Genomic DNA, 18,371 nt, shown 5'->3' with positions numbered 1-18,371 from the left:
GGCCATTGTTTCTGGACACCTTTGTTTTTAAGAGCTGTTTTCCAAGGTACTCCCCAAATCTGCGTCCTGAATAGGCCAAAGTCCACCCTCCAGAATTCCAGTGTAGAAGGTTTGTTGATTCCTAATGGAACCATGGAGAGCATTGTGACATTGTGGGGAATCATGGAACCATGGAGAGCATTGTGACACTAAGGAAACTCATGGAACCAAGGCGACCACTGGGACACAATGGAACCTCATGGAACCAAGCCTCCATGATGACTTTGGAGGGCCTCATGGAGCACAGGATCCATTGTGACACAGCAGGACCTGGTGGAACCAAGGAGCCTTTGTGACACTCCAGATCCACATGGAACCCAGGGTGCACTGAGACACAGCGGGGCCTTGTTGGAACCAAAGACACCTCTGCAAAAAGCAGGCTAGCTCATGGAAGCAAGGAGTCCATTGTTACAACATAAAACCTATGGAACCAAGGGACCATTGTGACACTGCGGGGCCTCATGGAACCAATTGTCCATGATGACAGTGCGGATCAAAGGAGACCATGGTGACACTGCGGAACCTCATGGAACCAAGGAGACCATTGTGACACAGGTGATCCACGTGAAGCCAAGGAGCCATTGTGCCACTTTGGGCTTCTTCCCTTGAGCTCTGCAGCTGGCTGTCCCAGCCCAGCGCACCATGTGCCACCTGCTCTCCTCAGGGCTCTGCCTGCACACAGCCCCAGGAGAAGTTTTCCTGTTTTTAAGGAAAGAATCGAAAAGCCTGAGCAGGTTTCCTAAACAACAAACCCTACTCAGGAGCCACATGCTCAGTACAGGCTGCCTGCAATGATGTCCCCTTTCTCCAAGGGACAGTGGGAGCAGGAATGATCTCTGGGAGAAGAATTCTCTGTGTCTTTCCACTGAATTCTCTGTCCCTGTCCTTTCCCTGGCTCTCTGTTGCAGATGGAAGCTGCTGGTGCCATTCTCAGCTTGAAGCCCTCTTTTGATGCAAGCAGATGTGTCCCAGGTGTGTTCAGCAGCTGTTGCTCAATGTTTATGCAAAGCTTTTGTGTTCCTCATGGAACCAAGGAGCCATTGTGACACTGCAGGGGCTGATGGCATCAAGGAGACAATTGTGACAGTACAGAACCTCCTAGAAACAAGGCTCCATTGTGACACCCTGGGGAATCATGGGATCAAGGAGCCCATTGTGACACGGCCATGTGCACGGAACCAATGGTCCATTGTTCCACTGCGGATTCAAGGAGAGCACGGTGACACCACGCAACATCATGGAACCATGCGTCCATTGTGACACAGCGGGGCCTCATGGAAACAAGGGGACCATTGTGGCAAAGCAGGGCCTAATGGAAGCATGGAGAGCATTGTGACATTGTGGGGAATCATGGAAGCATGGAGAGCATTGTGACACTAAGGAAACCCATGGAACCAAGGCGACCACTGGGACACAATGGAACCTCATGGAACCAAGCCTCCATGATGACTTTGGAGGGCCTCATGGAGCACAGGATCCATTGTGACACAGCAGGACCTCGTGGAACCAAGGAGCCTTTGTGATGCTCCAGATCCACATGGAACCCAGGGTGCACTGAGACACAGCGGGGCCTTGTTGGAACCAAAGACACCTCTGCAAAAAGCAGGGGAGCTCCTAGAACCAAGGAGTCCATTGTTACAACATAAAACCTATGGAACCAAGGGACCATTGTGACACTGCAGGGCCTCATGGAAGCAATTGTCCATTATGACAATGCGGATCAAAGGAGACCATGGTGACACTGTGGAACCTCATGGAACCAAGGAGACCATTGTGACACAGGTGATCCACATGAAGCCAAGGAGCCATTGTGACACTCTGGGCCTCAATGGAAAAAAGGACATTGTTGATTGGAATGAAGCTCATGGAAACTATAGGACATTGTGACACTGCAGAAACTCATGGAGCCAAGCAGACCACATGGAGCAACCTTATGGAACCAAGGGGCCATTTTCACACTACAGAACCAAGGAGACCATTGTTGACGGTACAAACCTCATGGAACAAGGGGCCATTGTTATACAACGAGGCCTCATGGAACCAAGGGACCATTGTGACACTGCAGGGCCCTGTGGAACCAAATATTCATTGTGACACAGCGGGGCTGCTTGTAACCAATTGCGATACTGCGGATCCAAGAGACCACGGTGACCCTACGGCACTTCATGGAACCAAGGGGCTGTTGTGACACACCAAGGCCTCGTGGAACCAAGGAGAGCATTGTGGCAGAGCAGAAGCAAGGAGGCCATTTGGACAGTATGGACCCTAAGGGAACCAAGGCTCCATTGTTCTACAGCAGGGCCTCCTGAAAGCAAGGAGCCATTGTGAACCTGTGGGGCATCATGGAGTCAAGGGCACCACTGCTACTGAAATCTGCTGGAGAGAAACCTTCTCACACAGTTTGGAGGATTTGAAAGCAGCTATTCTTTATTACAGCATGGTGGTCACTCAGGTGATCCTTCATGCATTTGAGTGCACTACGCATGGAGTGAACAGAGTTTATATCAGACACACTGATTCATTAGCTATCCCCACTACCTTTGACATCGTTGTACCCCTTATCACAAGTCCTATCTATTTCTCCAAGGCTGTGCTGTTCTGTCCTACTGTCCTTGAGAAGAGTTAATGTTGTTCTGTCCTACTGTCCTTGTCACACTGCTCGCCCCACATGAGGGGTGTCTGCAATCCCCCCTCAGCCAATGGGCTTGGGCTGGGCAAGGATTCCCAAGGGAACAGGGATGGGACAGCTGGGCTGGACTGACCCAAGGGATGTTCCATTCCGTGTCACACCATGATCAGCAAGAAACTGAGAGAAGCAGGAGGTGGAGGGCATTAATTTCTTTTTTAAGACCTTTTTCTTTCAAACAGCACCTACACATACAGAACCCTCTCCTGCCACAAGGTGGTTGAACATTTTCTGCTGATTGGAGATTTCCTGTGCATTTGCTTTGCCTCTGTTTGTGGTCTTTGCTTTTTGTGGTTGGTTTGTTTGTGGGGTTTTTGTGTTGTTGTTGTGGGTGGGTTTTGCTTTGGTATTTTTGGTTGGGTTTTGGTTTTTGTCCCTATTGAACTGCCTTTCTTCTGATGCATAAGTTTTTTCTTCCTTTTCTTGTGGCTTGGTTGGCACCTGATGGCAAGACAAATTTATCCAACTCAGGCCTCTTGCCCAAATATGTTTTGCAGTCACCATTAACAAGATGAGTTTGGTTACAGACTCCCTGCAACTTGGCAGCATCCACAAAGCAGTTGAAAGTGCATTTCATCCCATTGTAGAGATATTAGAAATGTTCCCCAGTGGTGGTCAAGGGCTGGCCACTGAGGGATGGCACCAGGGAGTGGCTGCCAAGAGGACTCTGTACCATGGATGACATTTGACCCTCATTGTTCAGCCCAATTCCCACCCACCCCATGTTCCACTTCTTCAGCCCAGCTCCCACCAACCTGGCTCTGAGGAGACCCCAGCAGACCCTGGCACAGGCCTGGCTGGAGTCTGGGCACACAACATGCCCTTCTTTTCCCTCCCACAGGGCTTCTGCAATCCCTGCCTTGTCCTGCCAGTGCCTGGAATGGCTGCAGGAGCATTTGCCACATGCCCTTCCCTGCTGAGCCTGACCAGTCTGGGACTCTCCCAACACCTGGATGAGAGGCATGGTTCTTTCCTATAGGAAGGAAAGCCCAGAGCCCCAGTGTTTCAGGGGCACATGAAAGAGACCCTTGACATGCCAAGGTCAGTTGGAGCAGTCAGGCCAAGCCAACCACACCTGTTACCTGTTCCCTCGGATCCACGGGGCCCCGCAGTGTCACAATGTTGGTGTCATATTGGGTCCTTGGTTCCACGAGGCCCCACTGTGTCACACTGGCTCCTTGTTTCCATGGGGCCCAACAGGGTCCCAGTGGTTCCCCCCTGCTTCCATGAGGCCTTGCAGTGTCACAGGGGGCTCCTTGGTACCGCAGTATCACAATGGACTCTTGGTTCCATGGGGATTCACAATGTCAGAAGGGTCTCCTTGGTTCCACAAGGTCCTGCAGAGCCCCTTGATTCAAGGAGGCCTTGAAGTGTCATAATGGTCTTCAGAACTCCATGAGGCCCCGCAATATCACAATGGACCTTTGATTCCATGAGTCCCCACACTGTTACATGAATCCTTAGTTCCATGGGGCCCTGTAGTGTCACAATGCTCTCCTTGGTTCCATGGTGCCACACAGTGACACAACGGCCCCTTGGCCTGAGAAGGTCCCATAGTGTCACAATGGTTCCCTGCTTCCATGAGGCCTTGTAGTGTCACAATGGCCTCCTTGGTTCCATGGGGCTGCAAAGTGTCACAATGGCCCCTTGGTTCAATGGGGCCTGTGGTGTCACAACAGTCTCAGTGATTCCATAAGGCCCTGCAGTGTCACAGTAGACCATTGGTTCCATGAGACCCCACAGTGTCACAAGGGCCCCTTGGTTCCATTGAGCCCCACAGTGTCACTATGGTCGCCTTGGTTCCACAAGGCCCTGAAGTGCCACAAGGGTCCTTTGGTTTCCCAAGGCCTCAAAGTGTCAAAATGGCCCTTTGGTTTCATGAGGCCCCACTGTGCCACAATGGACCCTTGGTTCTGCAGTGTGAGAATGCCCCCTTGGGCCCTTGGAGCCTCACAGTGTCACTGTTGTGCCCTTGGTTCCACAAGGCCCTGCAGGGCCACAATGGTCCTTCGGTTCCACGAGGCCTCCAAGTGTCACAATGGTCTGCATGGTTCCATGGAGCCCCACTGGGTCACAGTGGTGAAAGGAATGAGATCAATTTGTCTTTACAAACAAACTGTGGGTCTGCTGATAGGTAGATACTGAGAGATAAAAGAAGCAATGGCAAGAACCATAAATTCCAAAAGAAAAGAAAAAGGGAGGGGTATACATTGGTAGGGTCTGTTTTAAGTGATTTGGGAAGTCTGTAGCTCTCAAGTACCTCAGCCAATGGGCAAAGAGAGAGGGAAATCGGCCAGGAAATTAGAAGAGAAAGGAGACTACATCCTCTAACAACTTGACAGACCCCAGAGAAATGCCCCATGTCCTCTTCCTTTATTCAAATACAGTATTGGGACTCCTCTGTCTCCATTTTGGACATAAACCTCTGGTGTTTTGGATTAATTTTCCTGACAATGGCTTCCTTGGTTCCGTGATGCCGTTTAGTGTAACAATGGTCTCCTTGGTTTCATGGCATCAGAATGGACCCTGGGTGCCATGGAGCCCCACAGGGTCACAATGGACCCCTTGATTCCATGAGGCCCTGCCGTGCTATAATGGCCCCTTGGTTATAGGAGGCTCTGCAGTGTCACAATGGCCCCATGGTTCCAGTGGGTCCCAAAGTGTCATAATGGTCTCCATTGTTCGATGAAGCCCCACAATGTCTCTGTGGTCCCCTTGGTTCCACAGGGCTCCACAGTGTCACAATGGACCCTTGGTTCCATGAGGTTCCTCAGTCACAAGGGTCTCCTGGGATCTGCAGAGTCACAAACCCTTGGCTCCATGTGGCCACTCTGTGTCACAGTGGCTCATGGTTCCATGAGCGTTCATACTGTCAACAACGATCTCCTTGGTTCCACAGTGCCACCATGGATCCTTGGATCTGCATTGGCACAATGGACCATTGGTTCCATGGGGTCCCACAGTGTCACTGTTGATTCCTTGGTTCTGTGAGGCCGCACTGTCACCAAATCTCCGAAATATCAGCATATTACTTATGACTCCTTAACACTGATTTGTTGTTAAAGAGAGCATCATTTATTCAGGCCTGAGCTCCAGCAGGGGATAACTCCTAACCTTACGTGGACACGTGACTCTACAAGTGTGTTGCTCACATCCAGTCGCTACATGCGTATTACAATTCACCCATTTCCTTAAAACCCACCCCAAGTTCCCACATTCAGTCCTTGTTTTTTCTAGCACTGCACCCTTGAGCCAGATGTCTTCTTCTTCTCTTCCATCCGTCCCTGCTGGGAAAGCAGCCCCTGCATGCCTTGTTCCTCTGCTAAAAGTTCACAGACATGGTAAAAATTGAATGAAGCCTTTTGGTATCAAGCCCAAGGCTTTGTGTGCCAAGGCAGAGGCAGGCAGGACGCAGAGCTGCCAGCAAAGGAAGGGGCCAGCCAGGTGGGGCAGCCGGGGGGATGAGGACAGCCTGCAGGGACAGAGGGGCAGGGCAGGGACAGCGTGGCACAGCCTGGGCTGGAGAGGGCAGAGGGATGGGCAGCAGCTGCAAGGCCCTGACAGAGCCAACTTGTGCAGCACTTGGGCCACGGCTGCTGTCCCTGGCCCTGAGGCCAGCAGGAGACAAGTGACCCTTGCAGCCCTGGGGCCTCAGTGCCTCCTTGTCCCTGCTCAGCAGCCTGGCAGGGGCTGCCCCATGGTGCTGCCCTGGGCACTGCCCATCCCCACATCCCAGTGCCCCGGCAAGAGCCCTGAGCACTGAGGGAGGGACAGGATCTGCCTTGCCAGGGGCTGGGGCTCAGACCTTGGCCCTTTGCATTCCTCAAACACGTCCAGCTTTGCTCAGCACCAGAGACACCTTTCCCTTGCTTGTCCCCCCCTGTCATCACTGCCTGCAGTGTTCTGCTCTGACTGGAACCTGGGGACACTTTCTCAGTCCTGTCCCTCAGTGGCACCCATTAAAACTTCAAGAAACTTCATTGTTTCACTTTAACTTTGAGTTGTTGAGAAGTTTTTTGGACACACTCTCAGGGACTGAGGCCAGTGTAAACAACACCAGAGCCCCGAGAGGGCCATTACAGTCCCTGTGCTGTGTCTGTGCTGCTGAACTGGGCCGGGCTACTGGCACAGAGGCAGCTCCTGGCAACCATAAAGACATTTCTCCTAATGAGCTGCTCCTCTCCCAGCCCAGCAGGGCTGAGGGCACTGCCTGCAGGTACCTGAGAGGAGTGAAGCAGACAGAGGCTTAAAGCAGCTGAAGGACAATTCTGAGCTTATTCATGGAGAAATCTTCACCACTCCTGACACAGTGAGCCTCTGGCTGCAGGGATCCTCTAGAGCTGGCCCATGACACGGCTGCCATGGCTGTGAGGATGGCTCTGCTGCCGTTCCTGCTTTGGGGGAGGATGTGCTGCAGAGCGGGGCTGCCCTGGGCACCGTCAGAGGGACAGGGCAGGACGGCTCCTGCTGCCAGGGCCGGCTGCAGGCTGTGAAGGTGGGCAGCAGCCAGGGGTGCCCAGGGCTGTCCTGCAGAGCAGCTCCTGCAGCCCTGAGGGCTCTTTGCCAGGCCAGGGCATCTGCCACCTGCCAGGGGCAGCTCTCAGCCTGCCTGGGAGCTCCCCATGGGCGCTGGAGGGGAGCTGTGGCTGCAAGGAGTGACTGCTGCAGGGCAGGTCCTGCTGCTGTGGAGAGGCTGCTGTGGGGGCCAGGGCTGCTCCGAGCTCCAGCTCATGCCCAGCTCATTTCTGAGGGGACTCTTCATGAGCACATTCAGGGCATGGGATTCCTGCTTGAGTGTCTGCTTTCCTCAGTCTGTGCTGCCACTTCTCCCAGGCTCAGCTTGGTGGGAATGGAAACTCAGCTGTGCAGGGCAGAGCAGGGCCTGAGGCTCTTAAACCATCCCGCCGAGGATTCCTGGGAGCCTCAGCAAGTGCCTGCACCTCGCCAGGCTCCAGATGCAGCCAGCATCACCTTTCCATGGTGCCCAGGCCCGGGGGAGCTGTTCTTTAATCGCCGCAGCCCCGAGCGGCTGCCGGGCAGGGCTGGCCCAGGGGCTGGGCTGGGCTCCGGCAGCAGCGGCAGGGACGGAGCCCGGGCCGCAGGAGCAGCTCCCGGCTGGGCCAGCTCCAGCAGCAGAGCCGTGGGCAGGGAGGGAGGGAGGCAGCGCTGAGGGCAGCCCTGCTGAGGGGAGCTGTGGCAGCTGCCGGCGCTGCCCTGCAGTGCAGACACCGCCCTGAGCAGCGCAGCTCCGGTGTCCCCTCGCAGCCAGCACAGCCCTCAGCCCGGGGGCTCGGGGCCCTCAGCCCGGGGGCTCGGGGCCCTCAGCCCGGGGGCTCGGGGCCCTCGGTGCCCTCCTGGGCCGGCAGAGCAGCAGCAGAGATGAAGGGCATCTCTGCGGCCACGGGCCCGTTCCTGCTGCCCGGGGCCTGAGGGCGACTGTCCTGCCCTGGTGCTGCCCGGGAGGGGCTGGGCAGCGCTGGGCAGGGAAAGGCTTTTCCTCAGGGCCCGGCTCTCTCTCCTTGCCCTGCTCAGCTGCTCCTGCCGCTGCTGAGGGGCTCTCTGGGAATGGCACTTCCAGCTGCAGGCTCAGGCCCAGCCCTGGGGCTCCTCCTGTGCAGGCTGAGCACAGCAATGGGGTGTCCCAGCTCCCTCTGCCCCGGGAGCTCTGGGCAGGCCGGGCTGGGAGGCTGGCAATGAGCCGGCTCTCCTCCAGCAGTGCCATGGACAGGAGCCTGGCTGTGCCCTCGGGATGCCATCCCAGCTGTCAGCTGCCTTCCCGGGGACACTGGGGCCGGGAGTGTCCTTGGCCAGCAGTGGGGCTGAGACTCTGAGAAAGGCTGAGCCACTTTGCTCTGCTGTGGCTCCCTCTGCTCTCAGCTGTGCCAGGCTGATTTTCAGGGGAACACAGTGACTGCCCTCGATCTCAGGAAGGGCAGCTGGGGACAGATGGAGCGACAGAGCAGCTCCCCTCACCCTTCACTGAGTTACAGCCAATGCTCTTGCATTGCTCAGCTCTCTCTGCTCTCCCTGGGCACAGCAGGAAACCCTCTCAAAGTGCCTTTGGGCATCACCGTTCCTTGGCCCTGGCACAGGAGATGCTGCCCAGCTCCTCTGCCTCAGGAGCAGTTCTGTTTGACAAATTCCAACCCCAGGACTGGCCCTTGTCCCCCTGTCCCATGACCCCACTGCTGCAGAGCAGAGCTGATTCCTCGGTGTCCACGGGCACAGCCCCTGCTCGTCACGGCAACAGGGCCAGATCCCAGCAGAGCTCCAGGCACGGGGCTGAGGGAAGGGCTCTGAGAAAAGGAAAATTGGGTGGCACAGAGTGTCAGGGGCAGGGCTGGGAGAAAGGGCTTGGGCATTGCTCAGGAAAGTCTCTCCTGACTTGTCACTGTCTCCTCCTAGAACAGATCCCCATGGCCAGAGGCAGCAAATGTCCAACAGCAGCTGCATCAGCCACTTCCTCCTGCTGCCATTGGCAGACACGCGGCAGCTGCAGCTCCTGCACTTCTGCCTCTTCCTGGGCATCTCCCTGGCTGCCCTCCTGGCCAACGGCCTCATCATCAGCGCCGTAGCCTGCGGCCAGCACCTGCACAGCCCCATGTTCTTCTTCCTGCTCAACCTGGCCCTCACCGACCTGGGCTCCATCTGCACCACTGTCCCCAAGGCCATGCACAATTCCCTCTGGGGCACCAGCCACATCTCCTACTCAGCATGTGCTGCTCAGGTGTTTTGCTTTCTGTTCTTCATCTCAGCAGAGTTTTCCCTCCTCACCGTCATGTGCTACGACCGCTACGTGTCCATCTGCAAACCCCTGCACTACGGGACCCTCCTGGGCAGCAGAGCTTGTGCCCACATGGCAGCAGCTGCCTGGGCCAGTGCCTTTCTCAATGCTCTGCTGCACACGGCCAATACATTTTCCCTGCCCCTGTGCCAGGGCAATGCCCTGGGCCAGTTCTTCTGTGAAGTCCCACACATCCTCAAGCTCTCCTGCTCGCAATCCAACCTCAGGGAGCTTGTGCTTATTGTGCTGAGTGCTTTTCTGTATTTTGGCTGTTTTGTGTTCATGGTTTTCTCCTATGTGCAGATCTTCAGGGCCGTGCTGAGGATCCCCTCTGAGCAGGGACGGCACAAAGCCTTTTCCACGTGCCTCCCTCACCTGGCCGTGCTCTCCCTGTTCCTCAGCACTGCAGCATTTGCCTACCTGAAGCCCCCCTCCATCTCGTCCCCATCCCTGGATCTGGCCCTGTCAGTTCTGTACTCGGTGGTGCCTCCAGCCCTGAACCCCCTCATCTACAGCCTGAGGAACCAGGAGCTCAAGGCTGCAGTGTGGGCACTGATGGCTGGACGATTTAAGAAACATTAAACTGGTTGCCAATTTTTGCAAATCACTTGTAATAAAACTAGTCTTTGATAGTTCTACTTGGTTTGGTTCTGGGGTTATTTTCTCTGCCTTCAGTAATTTATTGTTGTCCACAAAGCAAGGGCAATATTTCTTCCATTTCTCATTTTGTTTCTCTGCACCTTGGCTGTGGCCCCAGACTGTGTCAATGAGGAGCTGTGCTCTCGCTGCCTTTAAATGAACTCAAGGATCTGCCAGCAAAGTTTCCAGCAGAGATGCCCCTTTAGTTGCCTTCTGTGGAGCTGCAGCAGCAATGTCTGTGTGCAGAGCTGGGGGCAGATCAGGGGGGCACAGCAGCTGTGCCCAGGAGCAGCAGCCCTTGGTGCTGCCGGTGCTGCTCCCGTGCCACTGCCCCGCTGCCCTCCTGCCCCTGGTGTTGCTGCAGGGCCTGAGTGCTCTGGGGCTCGCTCCCAGCCCTGGGGTGGCAGTGCCGGGGCTGCAGCAGGGACAGGCCATGGGCACTGCTGGGCCAGCGCTGACGCCTCAGGGCAGGGCCTGGGGGCTCCAGGCTCCTTGCCCAGGCTCTCTCAAGAGCACGCCCAGGCCAGTGCTCAGCAGAGAAAACCCCCGTGAGCAGCCCCAGGGTGGCCGTGGGCAGGGTGGGGGCAACCAGCATGGCTGGTGCTCTGCAGGGTCCCTGGGGGAGCCGGGAAGGAGCAGCAGAGCAGGGGCTGATCCATCCCCCCTGCGCTGGACACCCCAGGGCAGCGTCCCAGAGCGGCCTCATGCACCTGCCAGCAACATCCCCCCTCTGCAGCCCTGGCCTCTCCCCAGCTCAGAGAGGGGCTGGATCCTTGCAGGCACACCCACGGCAGGACTGGCTCAGGAGCCCCTGTTTGCACTGCACAGCCCAGGCGTGAGCACCCCACGGTCTTGGTGTGGGGAGAGGAACCTGAGTGAGCACAAATGCCATCAGCCCCTGGGGGCCAGCAAGGGCTGGGGGACGGCAGGGAAACCTCTCAGCTTTGTCGTGGCCTCTCAAGTCAGCCAGAAAGTTTGTTCCCATCAGCTCTGAGTTTCCTGTCCCACTGCAGACGTTGTTGCTCAGAGCCAGGGCTGCCTGGCAGCCACCCCCAAACAGCCCTGAGCATTTCCTCTGCCTCACCTTTGCTTTCTTTCCTCTCTCCTGCTCCACATTTCTTGCTCTTGCCCTTCCCTGTCCCCTCCCCTGCAAACAGCCCAGCCCTGGTTGCCCTTTCCTCTCTGGCCCCACTCCCCATTTCAGTTCCTGCCTTGGCACCACGGGAACGTCCCTTGGGGAGCAGGATCATCCTACAAGTGCTGCAGGAATTGTCTGCAGGGCCCTGCAGTGCCTCGAGCTGTTCCCTTGCCAGGGGCACCACAGGCCAGGGGGGCACATCTGGGCTGCTGTGTCTGGCTGTGGGGCTCCCTGTTGTGGGGCAGTGAGGAGGAGCTGGAGAGGCTCTGCAGGACTGACAGGATGGGCTTTGGGGCGCGTGTGGAGAAGCTGAGGGACAGGGGCTGCTGGACCTTCTGAAGAGGAGGCCCAGGGCTCATCCTGCAGCTGCTTCAAGGGTGGTTTCAGAGAATCACAGAATCAACCAGGCTGGAAAAGACCTTGGACATCATCAAGCCCAAGCCGTGCCCTGACACCTCCTTGTCTCCCCTGAGCCTCCTCTTCTCCAGGAGAAACAACCCCAGCTCCCTCAGCCACTCCTCACAGCACTTGTGTTCCAGACCCCTCACCAGCCTTGTTGCCCTTCTCTGGACACGCTCCAGCCCCTCAATGTCCTTCCTAAATTGGGGGCCCAGAACTGGACACAGCACTCGAGGTGCGGCCTCACCAGTGCCCAGGACAGGGGGAGAATCCCTGCCCTGGTCCTGCTGGCCACTCCATTCCTGATCCAGGCCAGGAGCCATTGGCCTCCTTGGCCATGTGGGCACACTGCTGGCTCATGTCCAGCCTGCTGTCCATCAGTGCCCCCAGGTCCCTTTCTGCCTGGCCGCTGTCCAGCCACTCTGTCCCCAGCCTGTAGCGCTGCAGGGGTTGTTGTGGCCAAAGTGCAGGAGCTGGCACTTGGTCTTGTTGAACCTCCCATGGTTGGATTTGGGCCCTGGATCCAGCCTGTCCAGGTCCCTGTGCAGAGCCCTCCTACCCTCCAGCAGATCCACACTCACACCCAGCTTGGTGTCATCTGCAGATTTGCTGGTGCTGGACTCAATGCCCTCATCCAGATCATCAATGAAGACACTGAAATCCACGCTTGGGGAGCTCATCCAGCAGCTCCCTCATCCCCCTAGGATGGATTCCATCTGCTCCCAGAGACACCTGTGAGCATCTGAGGGGCTCAGCAGTCACCAGCTGCTTCCTCCTGGATTACAGGGGCTGTTCTGCTCCCTGTCCCCATCTACCAGCCCAGGAGGCCACTTGTCCTGAGGACGACCTGTCTTAATGTTGAAAAGATAGGCAAAGAAGAGGTTAAGTAGGTCAGCCTTTTCCTCATCTTTAGTTACTAAATTCCCTCCTCCATCTAACAGGGAATGGAGGTTCTCCTTGCCCTCCCTTTTGCCATTAATGTGTTTATGAAAATATTTTTATTGTCCTTCACAGAAGTGGCCAGATTGAGTTCTAACTGGGCTTTTGCCTCTCTAAGTTTTTTCCTACATGACCTAAAGACTCCCTTAAACATTTCCTGCGATACCTGACATTCCTTCAAATGTGATGCACCCTCTTTTTTCCCTCATGTCATAGGTTAGCAAGCATAGTCCCGGAAGGGATATCCTTGCTAAGGGGTGCTTACAGCTTCCTCTGGGACCTGATAGAACCTATCAGCTGGCCAGTTTGAATATCGACAATTCTTTAAGCCACTTAAAGTTGTGACCGCCTCTGTGATCCACACTTAAGAATAGACAAACTCCCCCCCAAGCTCTCTCTCGTTTCCAGTGCTGGCACAGGTGGCTGCAGGCCCCGTGTGGGGGCTAGCAGGCCCGGCCAGGCCCTGCTTGGGCCAGGCCGGGCTGGGCCACGGCCAGCCTGGAGCCATGGGCCTGTTCCAGCCATGGAACCCCCCCCCACTGCCTTGCCGTGGGTGACCGGAGCAGCTCGGAACCCCCCCCCCCCCCCCCACTGCGGCCGAGATTCAGCAAAGCGGCACCGCTGTCCGGCAGAGGTCAGTGACCAACAGCGATAAGCCACATTCCAGCTGCAAGGCCGAGGTGAGATTAACCCTTTTATTGCTGTGAAGAGCTGAAAACCTGAGGGAAGAGAGAGAGGAGATGCTTAAAGCTGAAAGTCTGTTGTGAAGCTATGATATATCAGAGTATCCCGTTGTAATTTCATGAAGATATGGGGGGTGGAGTGTTCAACTCGTAAGCAATAGGCAGATGCTGCCGCAGCTGTAATTTCATGAGAAGTTTGGACAGAGAGAGATGAACCAGATGAGGACTTTTGCTCCAAAGAGGAAAGGAGAAAAACCTCAGTTCCTAGAGATGCTCCCAGAGATAGTCCTAACGATGAAGATGAGGAAGACCCTTTGCTCCCAGGAAAGGAGAAGGGCCTCTGGTTTTTGTTTCTGAACGGCTCAACCTTAAAATTGTACCCCAAACAACTTCAAGAGTGGACCCTCGAAAGCAGTTGCAGGAAAAGCTGCAAGTCGGGGGAAGGGACTCACATCACGAGCAGAGAGACTCCTCTTCCTAAATGGACTGAACAATATTTGGAAGTGGGCAGCTGGCTCGTTGTGATAATGTTTTCATAGCACGAGCAAGAAGAGACTTCTCTTTCTAACTGGACTGAACAAGGTTATTATGGAAGTGGTAAACAGACTGAACATCTTAAGGGTTGTCTTTACATTGTCAGTGGGAGAAGGGAGGAAGGTGGGGGGAGGAGGAGAGTTCTGAAGCTATGGTATAATTTTTTTTCCCTCTTTTAGGTCTGTTAATAAACTTCTTTAGATTCTTTCAAGTTTGGTGCCTGCTTTGCGTTTCTCCTAATTCTTATCTCACAGAAGATAAACAGTAATGAGTATTTTGGACCAAACCACTACAGTCTCCAAACCACTGAGCCCAGGCATCTCCACCTCCACATACTGATCCTGTAGTTGAGGTCTCTAAGCCCCATCATTCTTTGATTCTTATTTTACCAACTGCTTCTCCATAGGGCTGCAAATACCTGCTTTCACCATGTTAGCATTTTCATCTCACCTAATCCCTTATATTTCCATGAAAATCAAAGAATTGCCATAGCAGGGACATGAATTGCCATATTTGTGCAGAAACCATTCAAAATTCAAACCGTCTAAAACAAGTCAGAGAATGTTCCAACATTTCTGCATGAAAGATTCCCCAAGTGGGTCAGTGGCAGACTCTCCCAGGATGACCTCACAGATGAGGATGGGGTTTTTCCTCTGGGTCTGAGACTCATGGAGGTCAGACAGAAAGAGCATTTTCCAGACTTCCTGAGGGATGCCTAGAAAAGGATACAGGAAGGCAAGGGAAGGGATCATGGTGGTTTGTAGAGGCACAAGTTTGAGAAAACAGAGAGAGAACGGCATGAAGGGAGCTGGTGGCTCTGCATCTTCTCCTGCCATGGCAGAGCACACAAACAGCCCATCCCTGGGTCCCTTTCTCTGCTGGCTGGGCTTTGGCCTGGCCTGGAAACCTCCCAAGGTCCCTCCCAGGAGGAGTCCCTGTGCATTCCCCTCCCCCATGGCTCTGCCCCTCCTGATCCAGCAGCTGTGGGGCAGCAGAGCTGGGGCAGGGCAGGGACAGGGCGGGCTCTGACAGGGCCCATGAGGCCACTGCCAGGAGGTGACAGCAAGGACAGTTTGCAAAGGGGAAATGTAGAAATGGTGACTTTGTTGTTTTTAGGCAGAGAAAGCTTGGCTGGAGCGTGTGAGGAGGATGAAAGACAAGGGGTGTTGGGTGAAACAGGATGTTCAGCCAGGAGATGAGGAAAGATTTTTCCCCAGTTGCAGGGCTAGACAGAGCAGGGTGGCCATGAGCCCGGCCGGCCTCCCTGTGTGCCAGGGCTGGTCAGGTTGGGCAACAGAGGTGCCCCAGAATCAGAGCCCAGGTGGGGCCTCTCCCTGCTGCCGCACTCCTTCACCTCCCCAGGGATGGAATTCCTGTTGTGTGGGGTCTCTGATGTGCTGGGTGACCTCACAGTGCTTCCTGGCCACAATGTCTGCTGAGGGCCAGCCAGGCTGCTGCACTGGGAGTGACCTCACAGCCATCACCATTCCAGCCCTGTCCCCTGGGCCTGGCTCTCCCCTTTCCTCTGCCCCTGTCTTGTCTCTGCTGGCATGAGCAGTTTTGTCATTAATATCTTGTCCCCAGGTTATGGGGCCAATTGCTTCCCAACCAGGCTCCTGGAGCAGAAGAGGCTTCACAATCCCCGTGTGAACACTGAGAGACGAAGGGCAAATGGGAAATTATAGCAGATTGTGATTGCAAAGGGGCTGAGTGGATGGGGGACAGCAGCTTTCTGGGGAAAATGGGGGGCATTTGGGTTGTAAAACACCAGATCTGCACAGAGCAGGTTGGAAGCAAATTTGATCTGAGCATTTGCTGTATCAGGGACAGAGCCCCTGGGCACAATGTGCCTTGGTCTGCTCCTGGGGCTGTGGGACCTCACCCTGTGCATATTCCTGTCTGTGCTCCTCTCAGGGATCTTTTCCAGAGCAGGGAGAGGCACCAGGATTGCTTTGTTGCTGTGCTGCAGGATATCAGTTTGTGCTGTGAGAACATCAAGGGCAGTGGGGGTCATTTGGGATGTGTCTCCAGTGCTGCTCTCCTGCCCTGGCCTCGGGTGCTACCTCTGGGAATTCATTAATAATTGTGCCCAGCCTGTGGGGGGAACAGGGGAGGGTGATGATTTTGCCCAGCCTTTCACCCCCTTCTCCTCCTTCAGGCCTTTTCCAACAGCTTTGGGGAATTCTGAATTCCCTCTGGATGTTAAGGAAAGCCTGTTCTTGCTGCTGTGTCTGCCGGGTCTCCTCAGTGGGGTCCACACCATGTTTAGAGTCAGGACAGAAGTTTCCAGGACGGTCATTCAGAGACCTGCCCCGAGGGTGGATAGTCACGAGTGGCATGGAATGTGGGAGGGAATGGGCCAGTATTTGGAGAACTCCTCTCCTCCAATGGTTTGGAAGTTCACCCCTGAACAGCCACAGGACCCCATTAAAGTGATAGAATACGTGAAGGAAAATGCTGCAGCAGCTCCAGAGAGGTGCAAAGTGATGCAGCCTGCTGGGCCCTGGCTACTGTTTCTGGGACACTGCTGGTCACTGGACAGCACCCTCAGGGGGAGGAGGAGGAAAGCAGAGCAACAGGCACCGTGGGCATTCCAACTGCAGCTGAGCCAGAGGAACAGCCCCTGCCGGAGCAGCTCCTGCTATACAGGAGAAGAAATCTGAGACCAAATCATCACCAATCCCTCAGTGAGGGATGAAGAGGAAGAGGCAGGGCCCTCACAACAGGAGGAAGAGGCAAGGCCACAGATAATCACCCACTCCCGGTCCTCAGGTGAGCTGTGAGATGTGTGAAAAGATTTCAGCCGCCAGTCGGGAGAGCCCCTGGTGACCCGGCTGCTCCGTGCTGGGATATCGCGGCTCCCATGTGGAGCAGGATGGTGGTGAAGCCAAGCAGCCAGGATCCCTGTCCCGGGATTTGGGCATTGACCAGGTGTAAGGACCTGATAATAAGAAAAATGCCTCAAAAATTGCTTTGTCATTGTGTCTGCTCATTGTAATCTCTTTGAACACCTGGAGACTGTGTCCCCCATGTTTTCCTTGTCCCCCATTCTGTGTCCCCCATCCAACATCCTCCAAGTCCCCACTCCATGTCCCCCATTTCATGTCCCCCACCTCCTGTCCCCCATTTCCCCCATCTTCCGTGTCCCTCATCCCATTCCCCCCTTCCATGTCCTTATCCTGTGGCCCCCACTCCATGTCCCATCTCCCATGTCCCCTTGTCCCCCATCCCATGTCACTCATCACCCATCCCCCATGCCCCAAATCCCCCATGCCCCACATTTCCCTCTCCATCCCATGTCCCTCATCCCCATCTCCCATCCCCCACATCCCCCCATTCCCATTCCATCTGCCCCATCCCACATCCCCCATATCCCCATCCCATGTCTTCAATTCCATGTCCCATCCCATTGTCCCACACGCCCATATCCCCCGTTCCATGTCCCATCCCATTGTCCCACACCCCCATATCCCCTATTCCATGTCCCATCCCATTGTCCCACACGCCCATATCCCCTATTCCATGTCCCATCCCATTGTCCCACACGCCCATATCCCCCATTCCATGTCCCGTCCCATTGTCCCACACCCCCATATCCCCTATTCCATGTCCCCCATTCCATGTCCCATCCTGTTGCTGCCTGTTCTGAGCTTCCCCTCCCATGAGGACACTTGCCTCTGCCATGTGCTCTGAGCTCCTTTGTTCCAAGCTCGGGCAAACCCAAATGTAACTCAGACTCTTTAGCAGTGTCTGATTGGCCGGTCACCCCGGGTCTGCCCCCAGTCCTCCCCTTCCCCCTTCTCCGAATAAAAGAGAGGGTCAAGGGAGGCCCCGCCTCTCTTGGCTCTGCTACCCCTTCTGCAAACGCCTCTTGTCATCTGTTTCTTTTGAAAGCTTCTAACTGTGGGAAATTGAGCGAGCAGACAGCTGTATTTCTCCCTCTTTGCTTCTGCTGGAGGTATTTGCTTTGCAGCTGACACAGTTACCGATTTTAGAGCTACTGAAATGCTGGATTGCCCGTGCCACCTCTCTGGGTTGTTTGAGGCTTTCTAAGGCATTGAACTACTAGCACAAGCCGGTAAAAAGCTGAAAAGATACCTCCCTCACCATCCCACTTGTCCCACACCCCCACGTCCCCCATTCCATGTCCCCCATTCAATGTCCCATCTCTCCTCCCTGCCCCAGCCCCGTATCCCTGTCCGTGACCCCACGGTGTCACCACGATGTCACAGAGGCCCCACCGAAGTCACAGTGCCACCAGCAGCATCACCGAGTGTCCTAGGGACACAACAGGAGCTAGGCTGGTGGTGGGACATCCCACACCCCCCACATCCAGATCCCACATCCTGATCCCACATCCTGAGAGAGTGCAGAATGACCTCTCACCCTCCTGTACCCCTGGGAATGTCAGATCTGTCAGGATCCTGACTCAGTTTCCCTCAATTCCCAGAGTGGAAGGAAATTTGGGACGTGGTGGCCGACTTTGTCCTGGACCAGCTCCTGCTGCGGAACAAGGTCACCCCAGTTCCC

The 18,371-nt window shown here is 55.3% G+C and overlaps 1 protein-coding gene and 1 long non-coding RNA gene across 4 annotated transcripts; one reads left to right on the top strand and one right to left on the bottom strand.

Annotated features, from left to right (window-relative positions):
* The first annotated feature begins 6,923 nt into the window (after positions 1-6,923).
* Positions 6,924-10,091, top strand: LOC138102038 (olfactory receptor 14J1-like). 2 transcript variants are annotated; one of them, XM_068999792.1, is made up of 2 exons: positions 6,924-7,034; positions 9,131-10,091. In XM_068999792.1, exons 1-2 carry the CDS (start codon positions 7,006-7,008, stop codon positions 10,089-10,091), a joined length of 990 nt encoding a protein of 329 aa, XP_068855893.1. In that variant the 5' UTR covers positions 6,924-7,005. The 2 variants fall into 2 exon arrangements, with proteins under 2 accessions (XP_068855893.1, XP_068855894.1); XM_068999793.1 differs by having other exon boundaries at positions 6,945-7,220.
* A 4,250-nt stretch (positions 10,092-14,341) lies between these two features.
* Positions 14,342-17,607, bottom strand: LOC138102059 (uncharacterized). 2 transcript variants are annotated; one of them, XR_011147299.1, is made up of 3 exons: positions 17,517-17,607; positions 16,597-16,782; positions 14,342-14,556 (listed from the first exon to the last, which is right to left on the bottom strand). It is a non-coding gene; the product is annotated as an uncharacterized lncRNA (long non-coding RNA). The 2 variants fall into 2 exon arrangements; XR_011147298.1 differs by having other exon boundaries at positions 14,342-16,782.
* Positions 17,608-18,371: the final 764 nt, after the last annotated feature.

Source organism: Aphelocoma coerulescens, unplaced genomic scaffold, assembly GCF_041296385.1.
Source record: "Aphelocoma coerulescens isolate FSJ_1873_10779 unplaced genomic scaffold, UR_Acoe_1.0 HiC_scaffold_60, whole genome shotgun sequence".
In the NCBI taxonomy this organism is placed as follows: domain Eukaryota; kingdom Metazoa; phylum Chordata; class Aves; order Passeriformes; family Corvidae; genus Aphelocoma; species Aphelocoma coerulescens.
The sequence above is the reverse complement of the archived record's forward strand: the minus strand, read 5'-3'. Positions and strand labels throughout refer to the sequence as shown.